Below are 13,199 nucleotides of genomic sequence, written 5' to 3'. Positions count from 1 at the left end.
CTACTCCTCATTTGGCACTACACTGAACTACTATTTTTATGACATACACCACAGGGTGGCGCTGCTCTTGCAACACGAACTTTGACTCCATTATACAAAAAAAACCCAAAAAACACTGTCAATCACAATTGAGCATAGGAATGCATCATATCACATTTTCACTTCGGACTGAAACCTCAGTTTCATTCTCTGCCAATTCCCCACACTATTTTGATACCACAGCCTGAGGACTGTTAGCAAACATAGACAGAGGACTGTTAGCAAACGTAGCTGTGCTCAGCCCGACGCCTTCACAACTTCATAGACAGTCGGACAACACAAACATAGCACATACCTTCTGGCTTGTTGCATTGTTATTGTCGAAGCCAGGCCTGTGACAAAAACACATTTTGCTGGTGGCGTACAAATTATAGTTGATATCAAATGAGTGCAACATTTTTTTCATTTATTTTAGTCATGCTAGGCGTCATTCACATCTGAACCAATAGCGTACCTGCGTGAGACATTAGCTTGACACAGAAGTTGTCTGTAAGAAAGCAATTTAGCGAGCAACGCCGTTTGTGAGCACGCACCATTTTGCACTTTTTGGTTTATATTATTTAATTGACCTTTTTGATTGATGAATGAATTCATCAATCATTGGGACAGGCCTAGTTGAGACACTTTGGTTTGCTTATACTCTTTTGGCTCCGCATGTGGTCTGATAAGCTACACTGCTAACAGAACCCGATACTTGTATTGGGCCCCATCCCTAATTTAGTTCCCACCCTTATGGGCCTGACAAGCACGTGTCTGCTGTGACAACATGGCCACCATCAACCAAAAGCCTTTAGATGACAACTATCTGCCAATAAGTTACTCGATGGATGTCTATCACATTTCTGCTTCAAATAGGCATGTAGAGGAAAAGCCCACGGGGCGCCACACCGTGACATTTACGTGTGTGCCTTCCCGTGTGAAAATGTGTCAATGTGGCGCGCGTGAGCATCAGCAAACTTAACAAGAAAAACGCCATCGCAGCATCCACACGTACGCCAGCAGAACACGCTGGCACCCGGGACGGGGGTGGGGTATCTATCACTCCCAAGTCTACCTGCATCAGGCAAATGCTAATGCTCACACCCACGCACTGCAAGGTCACACACACCTGCTGACACACGTAAATAGTGCCACCAAGACAAAATGGAGGGAAGGAGGGACACCGTAAGGGAAGAGAGAAATGCTATTAAACAAATTTCCCAGAATTCTTTTCTTCCAGGACATTTTGCAGCCACAACAGAGGGACGTCAAATGGCTAATTCCAAATAAACACAGCATGACTACATTGGTGTTGCAAAGTGCACTTGATCGCCTCAGTAGGTGAAACTGCACAGCGCACAAAGGAGTGTGTGTTGTATGAACAAATCATCAAGTCTAAGGTTTCATGCCCATTTTTGTTGTTTCATGCCCCTTCAAGACCTTTGAATTGCATCTGATTTGTTTCAAAGTTACAAATTATGTGGCTGTAAGGCTAGCTTAGCCATGTTATGTCACATCCATTTATGCCAACAGCAGCGGAAAAAAGCTGAGGACAGAGGATCCTGTAGCTGTAGGAAAGGGGAAAAAGAAGTTGCTAGTTTTGTCCTCAAACGTCACAGCTAGTGAAAGTTCTCCACGGAATTGACTGGTGGCGTCACAAGTGGCGAAGGTGACAGCCATGGACATGCAGACCTTTTAACCAGTTTGCATTCGCTCACAAAGCAGGGAGGGGGGAATCATTTTCCATACCTAACCGCTTCCAGGACATGTGGCCTTTTTGGGGAAATGCTGCTGTGCTGATGGACGGGTAGGAAAACAGGTTGATCAAAAAGGTTGAGTGGGAAGGGGGTGAAGAGAATATGAGCAAACTAGAAGCATTTCCTAGAAACGCCCTTCCCCCCTCACAACCGGGGGAGGGGCGAGACAGGCATGTTATACGTCAGCCGGAGTGTGTGCACGTGCATATGTGATGTAGAATAAAGGTCACGCAGCACAGCGCTCTGGCAGAGCGGTGACCTTGAGTGGCGGACGGAAGCACACGTGTGTGTGTGTGCGTGTAATAGCCATGCTTAGTGAACAGATGGAGCTTAGGCTAGGAGACATGCAGCCATCACCAGACTGACCAGTCCATGTTGGCGTGTGTCTGCCTGTCAAACATGCTCATCATAAGAGCCGTGCACAACCACTGTCAAAGGATTCCACCAGAAAGACTATCCTCTAACCCGAGGCTCATTGGCCATCTCATCCCAGACCACACTGTTGGTGTGTATCGGCGTGATGGGGGGGCCGCAGGCTGCAGTACTTAGGATGGCGCATGAAGCAGGACCAAGCAAGAAGCAGCGCTCACCAGTCAACCTGGCATCTAGGTCAGGAGCGCTGGATAAATTGAGTGTGACAACTGAAATGTCAAGCAGCAAACGTAGGCCATGAAGGCTAGAGGTAGGGTGGGTGATGGTAAGGGAGGAAGCGTGAATGAGAACACAGAGGGAAGGGGATTGGATGCGTGCATGAGAAGCCACAGGACCGCCATTGTGTGTGAATGGGTCAGCGGAGAAAGGAGGCTTTCAGCTACTACACAAGCAGAGGGTATGAGGCACCCACAGCAACAAACATGGGATGTCACCACTGGAGACGGCAACCATATTCCCACCACACCCTCCAGTCATTTACGGCTACTTCACCATGGAGCCCCGATGCGCTCTCTTGGGGTCCCACATCCTCCCCACCGCTCATTTTTCTTCCTCTCACATCTCTCTGAACATCTGGCTACATACATTCAGGAAGAGATGACACCCTGGAATAAGGAAGACCGGGAAAGGGACATGGAGAGAGAGCGGAAAGAGAGGAGACAGGGAGGGGGCAGAGACAGGAAGGGAGGTTTCCTCTAAAGACGGTGGGGGGGTTGAAGTGGGAGATTATGCTGGTGGCGCCTGTATGCGTGTGTGTGGTAGTTTGTGTGGGTGTTGCATACCCATCTTGGGAAACAAACAGCTGCAGAAATCCATATTCTCCCGTCCCCACCCCCCAACACACACACACACACACACACACACACACACACTAGCAGAACCACACACGTGGTCCAAAGCTGCCACAAAAGAGAAGAAAGACACTAATATGAACACACACACACACAAACACACACTGGGCCCCACAGTGTTCTCAAATGTCATGTACACAAACACTGCATACTTCCTTTAGACGCCAAACATAGCAATGACCCCGCCCACACAGAAAACAACCATGACTTCCATGGAGACTCACCTGCATATGAGGCACTTTCTGTGGGGTGCTGGGGGGGGATGAGAGAGGTTGGGCGGCAGACGGCGGCGGCACCCACTGGTGGGAGGCCTGGTTGGGGTTAGGGGGTGTGCCTTGTAAGGGGTGGGGGGACAGGTGAGCGTGCTGGCTGATGGGAAGCGCTCCATGCTGGCTAACAGATGGACCCTGGAAAGCCATGGGAGAAGGCTGCACGGGCTGGCCGCTTCTGGAGGCTTGCTGCTGGGAATGAAGAAGATGGGGATCCCCGCCCTGACCGACAGGGGCTTCGTGAGGCCCTGTAAACATGAAGGTTAGTTCGAGAAATAGGCAGATAATGTAGAAGGTGAGGTTAGTAAATCAATACTTTGTTTACCTTGTGGCTGGAGCTGAGGCCGACTGGGGCCCATATGGGGACCACGCTGCGGCCCCATGCCGGGATACATCTGCCCGGCATTGGGGTGGGTCTGCTGGTGTTGGGCATGTGGAGCAGACAGTGAGGTTTGGGGGGGTCTCTGAGCATGAGAGATGGCATTAGGTGCAGACTGCAGGGCTGTGTACCCTGTGACCTCTGTTAAGCCTGCACTAGGAGGCCTGCCCTGTTGGGGTGGAGGCGTCGGGGTTCCCAGAACCCGCATGGGGGACAGTGGTGAGGGGGAGGGGTAGGTTCCCTGAGCTGGGGGTGCAAGGTGGGACTGGGACTGAGTTGGGGGCTGGGAGTGGCTGAGTGGGTGCATAGGCTGGCTCTGCTGCCCTGCCGCCTGCGGCTGCATGGGGACAGAGTGTGTCTGGTGGGGTGGTCCAGGGGGGTATCGCTGCCCCTGTTGCCCAGAAGCTGGGCCTGATCCCTGGTTAAACCTTTGGCCAAGTTGTCCCGGTCCCATCGGAGGACTGGTGTTGCTGGCGACATTAGTATTGGCGCCCTGGCCGATCCCAGAGCCCATGGCGCCATACTGGGGCTGATAGCCAGGGTACTGGGCACCCCCAAAGCCAGCCATCCCTTGCTGATGTTGGTGAGGGTGTGGAGGCTGCCGCGAGGGAGAATGTGGGAATCGAGGTGTGTGGCTCATGTTGGTGTAACCCTGGCTTTGCGGCTGCGGGTGTCTCATTTGACCCCCCACCATTCCAACATGTCCCATGTAGTGAGAGGGGTCCTGTGCAGGGGGGGCTGACAGGCTCTGTGTGGGGTAGTGTTGGCTGATGCGAGTTGCATTGGATGCAGGTTGGCCTTGCATCCTGCCATAGTTGCTTTGAGACATTTGGAAAGCACCCATCTGGTTGGGGCCGCTCCCTGCTTGCGTTGCAGCCTGTTGATATGCTGACCTGCTTTGGTGCTGCTGGGCCCAAACCCCACCCCCCGATGCTCCTCCTCCTGTGTCACCCGGATACCCATGGTGGGTGTTACTAGAGTTAGCAGGGCTGTTATGGTAGTGGGAAGCCATGCCATTCATGGTTGGGTTCATATTTGGTGGCCCCTGGCTGGGACCGTTCTGAGACATCATTCTTCCCCCAGGAGCACCGGCCTGGTCATAGCCCGTGTAGGTGTTGTGGTCATACATTTGGCCCAGTTTGGGCTGTGCGGACCCAGAACCAAGGAGCATCCCCTGGTGGTAACCCCGGTTTCCCTGGTGTTCGTGGTTGAGGGGGGGGTTAGGCGGCTGGGCTAGAGTGTTGGATTGGCCAGTGGTAGGCTGTTGAGGAAAACAGTCTCCTAAACCATCTAATCCATCTGAGAACAGCCCCGCATCGTCCCCAAATAAACTCAACATCCCTGGGTCCGCCATGGTGGGCGGGGGCCCCCCACAGAAGCAGGGGCAGTGCGTGGAAGGAGTTCTCTGGTGCCGCAAAGAGTTCGACAGCTAGCTGCTATCTTGCTATTCCATCGTTAAGATTCCTAGAGAGAGACGGGGGGAAAAGGACAACATTTAGGGAAGAGCAACAGGATAGGAAAAGTTGCTTTAATCATTAGACTTTGATTGAAATGTAGTTTTGTGCTGCAAGGCAGTCGAGTGGTTAGCACGCAGACCTCACAGCAATTCAATCCCACCCTCGGCCATCTCTGTATGGAGTTTGCATGTTCTCCTCGTGCATGCGTGGTTTTTCTCCGGGCACTCCGATTTCCTCCCACATTCCAAAAACATGCTAGATTAATTGGCGATTCCAAATTGTCCATAGGTATGAATGTGAGTGTGAATGGTTGTTTGTCTATATGTGCCCCGTGATTGGCTGGCCACCAGTCCAGGGTGTACCCCGCCTCTAGCCCAAAGACAGCTGGGATAGGCTCCAGCACCCGCGACCCTCGTGAGGATAAGCGGTAGAAAATGAATGAATGAATGTAGTTTTGTGCCTAGGATTTGACATTTAGACTATTTTGAGTCTTTGTAATTATTTCTGTAATATAAGCTGTCGGGTGTCATTAAGAATGTCTGGAGCGTCACATTGGGTGTCGTGCTCCAGTGTTGGAAAGGAGCCCAACATCAGACATCTGAGCAGCCATCATCCTCGTGGTCATGGCGCTTTGTTGTCCTGAAACAGGATTGTTGATGACGGCATGACCACGTTAAACAGATACCTTCTTGTCTTGTCTTACCAATGGCTGCTAGAAGTAAGTCTAGATCAGCCTTGGAAAACGTAAGACGGCGGACTTATGCGCATGTGGTTTGGTGTGTCGCTTGGCTCCGTCTGTGTGTGTTTACAGCACCACATGTAGGTGTGCCTTGTGTTTACCATCCTTTTCACTAAGGATCGACTGATACATCGGGCCGATATTTGCGTTCTGTACTTGAATCGGTATCAGCCGATACGTGATTTTCCGCCGCATGATTCACAGACTGGAATCTGCCGGGCAGCTTTGTGTTGCCGGAGGACCCTACAACACACACAGTCGCGGTACCCCCTCCCACACTGCAAAAGTGGTGAATCACACAAGGGGACGTGTTCAACTTTTCATTATTCTCTAATTGTTAAACTTAGTTGAAAAATTGCCACCTGTGTTGAAACAAGAAACCTGAACGCCAAGTGCATGCAATATACGTGCTTGAAAATATAGTTTAGTTTGTGGGTGTGAAAACCAGGAATGCTGCTGAATGCTTCATCTTTAAAAGTGCCTACCGTTGGAATTAGGGAGCTGTTGATGTAGTTGGAGGCTAATATGTACAGCTGTTACCAACACCGCTTTAATGGCAACCTTGGCAATTCAGTCCCATGGTGTTTGGAGGAGTTTCATTCAGCCAACGCCGGGCTGAGGTTAAATGCATGTCGTTTTATGTGTGTGCACTCTCCGAGCATGCACGCACACAGACAACGGCTAGGAGCAGCCATGTCTGCTATCAGAGGTCTTTAGCGTGCACAACACCAACTTTAATGATGAGAGAAATGTTTTATATATTGTACTAAATTGTGTCAGTGTGATGTGTTTGTGGAGGCGGGGGGATAAAAAAAAAAAAAAAACTTAGTTTTCGTAGTTTTAGATAAAACTCAATATTATTCAATATTTTGCACATGGTTGAATATTTACTCCTTTTAAAATGTGTGTTTAAGAAAGCTGAATCCTACTGTGTTCAGTGTTTACATTTAAATAAATACTCGTTTAAACTTGAGACCTGTAATATTTATCATTGTCATTTTTTCATGTAAATTGAGGGAGCAAAAGCAGTATCGGCCACGAATATCAGCCCAAGCAAAATCGGCCATCGGCTAAGGGTGATGGAAAAAAAATCGATATCGGTAAATCGGTAAAAAAACATATCGGTCGATCCCTACTTTTCACCACAGGCATCCCTTCCTTTCTGGATCCAAGTATTTACTAATCCTCCACAGTTGATCTCAACCCACCAAAACTAATAAAGGTTTCCATGTGGACAACCAAACATGTCCAACATAGCCAAGGAGTCATCCCATCAGACTTCTTCTACCATTTGACTCCAGTTCCCTCCTGGCAGAGCTCCCTCTACCACGTGCACATGAAGGCCAGCTGTCACTGGGGACAGAATTAGGTGAACGGTCAGTGTACCGCATTAGCTGCCAAATCTCATCAAAGGATGAGGCCTTGGGCACACCTCACCCTCCAGCAATCATGGTGATGCATATCTGGGGCGGTAAGGCTGCTGGAACGCTACACTGGGCTGACAATCATTTCTTGGTAAAAGTGGGGTGACAGTACACATCCCAGTATTTCCATTTGTGGGGCTAGGGGTGTGAATGGGGCTTAGTTATCGTCTAGGTTACATCATTCAGACCATCCTTAGTCCAAATCCCCACAACTTCCTCGCCAATCAGTGTCCAAGTAAAGCGTCTAACCAACCAATGGCCCAACCACGTCCTCACTCTCTGACTTACATGGACATGGATGTGGATGTGGGAATATAATGTCTCATTTGCCAACAGAAGTCCCCGGTGTTCAACCAAGGTGGGGGTAGATCAGGTCAAAGTTTTGGCATCATTGATGCATGCGCCATCATGTCAAGCCACGTGGCTACGTTACAGACTAGTACCACACTTCCTCATTCCCATTCAACCACAGCAGGTTGCATTCACTGACAATCTGAAAATCATAACCAGGCCTTTATTATGCACGTACTGCATGTGTGCTCTAAATAAACATTATACTGTATATTTGAGATATTCTTATCCCTCGCTAGCCTCCTCGCTAGCCTAAGTCTTACTGCAGACTACCATTTACTGCATTTAAAAGATGCTCGGAATCATCATTCCCAATCCTCATGTGAAACATGAACACATATATTTCCCCTTTCGGTGCATTCTAACATTCTTAAAAAAGGAGTTAATATGAGCTAGCTTACAATGCTGTTATTGGGATACACCTATTTCCACTATGAAGCCCTCTAAAAAGAAACTTCTAACAATGTTGCATGGTTTGATATCCATGCTATCAACACGTGCACTGATGATGACACGTAATAGTTGCAGTATCTGGCCGTATTTAGATGACTTAAAACACTACCAAAACTTCTTTCCTAGGCGCACTGATACTAGCCAAGACGACACCTCGCTTATCGCTAGTCTCAGCGTCATTCTCAGAAATAAGAGTGGATACCGAGCTCTCCATTTGGGCTACAAAGACTCAAGATGCTGGTTTGCCATCAGCATTTCTATTAATCTGAGGACTGGAGCACAGGTCTTGTGCTGGAAGACACAGCCATCCCAAGGAGAGCGGACATCGTAAGCGTTGTCGCTGCTGTTGTTGACAGAACTAGCATAACTATGTGTCAATGTGCCGAGAAAAGAAGTTTGGGGTGTGTTTTAAATAATCAAAATACAGCAAGATACTACAACTATAAATATATATTACACTCATACTTCCGTGACCGTCCTTCAAAATAAGAGCGCCGTTTGCCCCATGTCTGTCTAAAAACAAGAGTCATGCATCCATACATAATTCTGAGAATGTGGAAATGAGGGCCTGAAAATACAAAAAAACTGAATTCTAAAAAATGAAAATGGACTTTGAAAGAAGGGGTGCAAGTTTACTATACTCTGGCAGAGTGGAGGCAAATCTTTTTCAACATTCCCCAGTTCCAGTGTGGCAACACCTAGAGTACAGAGTTGTAATGACGAGCTAGTGACGAGTCCCATTATAATGTGTTTATGAGCGAGAGCAAAAAGGAATGCATATACTGTACAGTAGCAAACAATGCCAGACTGGAAAACGCTCAAAGCATATGCAACAAAATGTGTGGCTTATCTAAATCACAACTTATGAGCCAGGTACAAAAAGGGTGTACTTGGCCATTGATCCTGTAAACCCCCCCCCCCCAGCACTCACACACACCTTGTATTTAGCATAAAATGTGTTATGAAAAATCAGAAGTGATTGGCTTCCAGGTATTCTATGACAATGTGTGCATGGCATGGTGCCGTACCGTGACCCACGTGTGTCCATCACGCTTTCAGACCTACGTATGCTGGTTGACACATGTTCAATGCCAAGACAAAGAAGGAAGCAACTTGGATGAAGGCATCATCTGCAGCTGAACTTCCTCAAGCCTTGCCAGCCTGAGTCAATTAAGTATGACTCCTGCCCCTTTTCCATTGCTTCAGGGTTTTATTGGAGCTTTGCTTTTCCATTGTCATGCTTTCAATGTCATGGTTTGGATTTCAGAGTCTTTTTTCGGTCCAACCTCCAACAGCTTGCTGGTGTGAGGGGGCGAACCGTTTTAATAATTGAGGCTTACCTGGAAAAAAGTCAGGCCTGACCTCCAATGTTTTTACATTGCATTGCAACTCTAACAATGGGAAACGCAACGAAACATGGATACCAGAGGAAACCTGCTGTCCCTTGTCCATCTGAAAGAGTGCCTCAGACATTTGTAACAGAAACGGACTGTGCAGATGTAATGATTTTTTGGTCTTTTCAACAAATAAAACTCCGCCATTAAAGGAGGACTACATAGACCAAAAGAAAGACCAAGGAGTGGCAGTGGTCGGAGGAGAGTAGTGCCCTCTTATGAGGAGTTGGACAAGGTTTGTGCTACCGCCTCCACTGTGTCAGCTTGCCAGGGTGTGTTTAATACCACAATGCCATACTTGTCCGAACTCCACCGACATTCATTGCAAATCCGAGGCCATTACAAAAGGAAGACTCTGGCTCAAGGGAGACCTGCATGGACTTCCTTGAGCACAATTATGGGGGTCTATACTAGCCTGTTGTTAACATTAGCATGCTAGCTTGCTATTGTCGAATAAATGAAGCCTCACTATTCGCTAGCCTCCCCTTCTGGTTTGTTGATATGGCATCAAACCAGTTTCATTGTAAAGCCATTGTCATGTAAAAAGTGGCATGTATTGTACAGCTGTGTACTGTCAGAAAACAATGGTGATGAGATGGATAACCCCCCCCCCCCTTACCAGCTCCTCACAAACACCAAGGCTGCAATGTTCAATCTTTGCTAGATGTTCACATTTTAGCACCTTTATATTGATATCTTAACTGTAAATAATGTGCAGTGTCCAGGACCGCAGTGAGTATTGTGTTCTGATCAAAAAATGATCAACACTTGAAGTTTCCTGTTACTTGCTGATGGGACGCTGGGGCTCCCTTGCTGACCCGCCTCGCCGCACAGAGATTGCACAACTGACAAGAGGTCTGACTCTGACGCTGAACCAACACAGAGAGTGAACCCTCCTCCTGCCCCTTGTGGGGGTGAGAGATGAGGAAAGCAGACATCCATGCACGTGCCAATACAATACGGAGGCGGGCAAAATTACACAATTCATTTCCCTTTATCATGCAACCAATTTATACAGAGACATTTATTCCTGACAGAGAAATTCATCACATTTCCATCTTGAGAGATGCCGTGACCCCCTAGTGATGATACGTTTGTGGTGTCTACTCAGGGTAACCGTAACGGCAAACTGGCCCACAGCAAAAGCGGATTTCATATTTCTGAAATCCAAGAGTTTAGAAGCATCCCGCCAAGTTTGACCTGTTCAAAATGAAGGTAGGGACTGCTGCCGTGTAGGTAGACACCCCCTTGCAGGAGCAGCATCCGTGCCGTCAGGAGTGTACGCAGCTCGAGGGCTCTGCTACAGGAACGCTCTGCCATGTCAACACCATGTTTCCTCTGAGACTGGAACGCACAAACAAAACGCCAGTCAAAGACCACAGCGACCGCTTGGTACATCCAACCCAACGAGACACACGTGCGAGCGTGCGCCCACCCATCTCCCGTTACCACTTGGGTTATAATTGATACCTTTGTTCCAAAGGAGGGCGCCGTGCCGGGGTTGGATAGCAATGGCTGTAATTATGCTGGAGTGAGGGGATGCTGGGCTGTGTGTTTGGGGCTGGGATTTAAGGCCCGGAAGGAAGCAAGCGGGAAGAGGGGGAGGGTTTGCTGGGGGGGGGGGGGGGGGGGGTCAAGGGAGCAGGAGAAGAAAGAGAAGCAGTGAGGCAAGAGAAAATCTGGTTATTTTACACATGGCTGCCTCGTTAATGGATAGTGTGTGTGTGTGAGTGATTTTTTTTGGGGGGGGTGCTCGTAGGAAAGGGCTGTATTTGTCTAATCTGTTCCCTTACCATGAGGAAGCAAAACCACAGGCCGGCCCAGACGACAGAGGCAGACGTGCATGCTGTACATGAAGAAGTAGGCCACCGCTGTGGCAGCGGTGGTGGTGCGGTACTACATGTGTACTGGAACCTGTACCAAACACCGATGGGGCACGGCTCCTCGGTTGGTGGCTTTGGTGCTGTTGTGTTTCAATAACCTCAGGTACTGGTCTGTACTGGTCTATGGTAGATGGCAGTCAATTTGGGTCACAAGGAAGGTGGATGCCAGGTTAGGCAATAGCAGACCAAAATAGGTCTCTGCCTGGGGCGCTAATAAATGAAAAATGAAGCTTATAATCAAAATATTGCCATGTGCCACTGCCTCCAAACAGGAAGGAAGATGATTCATTCTGTGCATTGTTCAACACCTTTGCACATTTGTTCCATAGAACAATGACATGAATGGAGTGAGCCCTTTCTCAGTCTGTTTTGTACTTGTCTGGGGGGTGGAGGCGGGGCTACTAGCATACACACAGTTCAGAAATGATTAATGTAGTAAAATAGTAGAATATATATTTTCTTAGAAGTAATGCTAGAATCTTGACTCATCTTGTTCTGGCAGCCCAATGTTGTGTATCGTCTTGTGACACCCCCACACAACAAGGCAGTGAAGCTGGTCCACCACCCCAGACCAGAGGGATATTCTTCATGCTACCAACCAACTACCATCTTTGTCTACATACAGTATACTCCACAGACATGAGAGCTATTTTTACTGGCCAATCGCAACAATCTCCAGTTGCATCACTTCATGCATGATCTCTTTAACCCACTGCTGCCGTGACGGTCCTTGCCCCCGCCCCGCTCATCAATAGGCCAGCAGCTCTTCACCTTCTATCAGCACTGTGTATCAGCCAAGGAGACAAGGTGGGGGTGATGGGCGTGGGGTCGAGGAGACGGCTTTGGCTGCATATTCCCAAAATAACCTTGGATGTCTTTGCCTCAGACTACTCTGTACTGGTAGAGGTCAAGGTTAGATTAAAAGGCACGTGCACGTCCGGCTTATGAGATGTACTTGACATGTCACACGCACAGCAGCTCTACTAAAGACAGCCTCTCTTCCAGGTACAGCATTGGTCCAGAAGGCCTTCCCTGCAGGAGAAAGATGGTGCCATGGCAGGGGATGGAGGAGGAGGATGCGGTACAGGGAGAGATCAGAGGGGTGGCGATGACGCTCGGCTCTGAATGTCACCATGGTGTTTAAGACCCCCACTAACCTTTGGGTTGGAAATGAGAGGATGGGGAGGGGCGGGGAGGGACCAAGAGATGCTAATGATGAGAATAAAGAGAGCATAAGATGAGTGTGCATGAGTGGGTGGCTTTTGATGGAGCAATAGATGACAAAATGGCCACTGAAACAAACACCGGGACTAAAAGGCTGTCCGCGCCAATGGGCATCTGCTTTTCATTGGGGTTGCACCACAGCGTATAAAGCATAAACATCTGACCTACCATAAAGATTTCAACTCTCCTGATAACAGCCTAAGCGTGTTTGGCAAACAAGCTGCAAGGCGTGGTCAGTGCAGAGGAGGCGGTCCTCCACCTTATGCATCCTCACTGCCGTGGCGGCAAATCGACCACACATTCATGACACGTCTCACCATCACACATGAACTACACCATGAATGCACACGCCTAAAATGGGGGGGGCAGGGCTCAGGTGAGAAAGTGGTCGTCTCCTAAACTGACCGTTTTCACTTCCAATATGGCAGCCTTGATTATTAATCTAGTCGGGAAAGTGATGCATGTGGCGTATACTTCCGTAGCGAGGCTGGCTATGCTCAATGTAGCATTCAAAGCCGACATTAGGCGCCCCCAACAAGGGCTGGCTCTCTTCTCTTACAGCCAATGA

The 13,199-nt window shown here is 48.7% G+C and overlaps 1 protein-coding gene across 6 annotated transcripts in view; it reads right to left on the bottom strand.

Annotated features, from left to right (window-relative positions):
* Positions 1–13,199, bottom strand: part of chd7 (chromodomain helicase DNA binding protein 7) — a 59,568-nt gene that overhangs the window by 40,456 nt on the left and 5,913 nt on the right. For 4 of the 6 annotated variants that reach the window (XM_058062259.2, XM_058062264.2, XM_078788746.1 and 1 more), the window contains exons 2-3: positions 3,653–5,170; positions 3,283–3,575 (exon numbers count right to left, since the gene is read on the bottom strand). In XM_058062259.2, coding sequence (XP_057918242.2) covers positions 3,283–3,575; positions 3,653–5,060 — 1,701 coding nt within the window. In that variant the 5' untranslated portion in view covers positions 5,061–5,170. Of the gene's footprint in view, positions 1–3,282; positions 3,576–3,652; positions 5,171–10,724; positions 10,869–10,994; positions 11,136–13,199 lie in introns of those variants that run through there. The other 2 variants (XM_058062262.2, XM_058062261.2) reach the window with 2 other exon arrangements.

Source organism: Doryrhamphus excisus, linkage group LG2 (genome assembly GCF_037039965.1).
Source record: "Doryrhamphus excisus strain RoL-2023G ecotype Guam linkage group LG2, RoL_Dexc_Guam_v1.1, whole genome shotgun sequence".
Classification (NCBI taxonomy): Eukaryota; Metazoa; Chordata; class Actinopteri; order Syngnathiformes; family Syngnathidae; genus Doryrhamphus; species Doryrhamphus excisus.
Note: the sequence above shows the minus strand (reverse complement) of the source record. Positions and strands in the feature narration are given on the sequence as shown.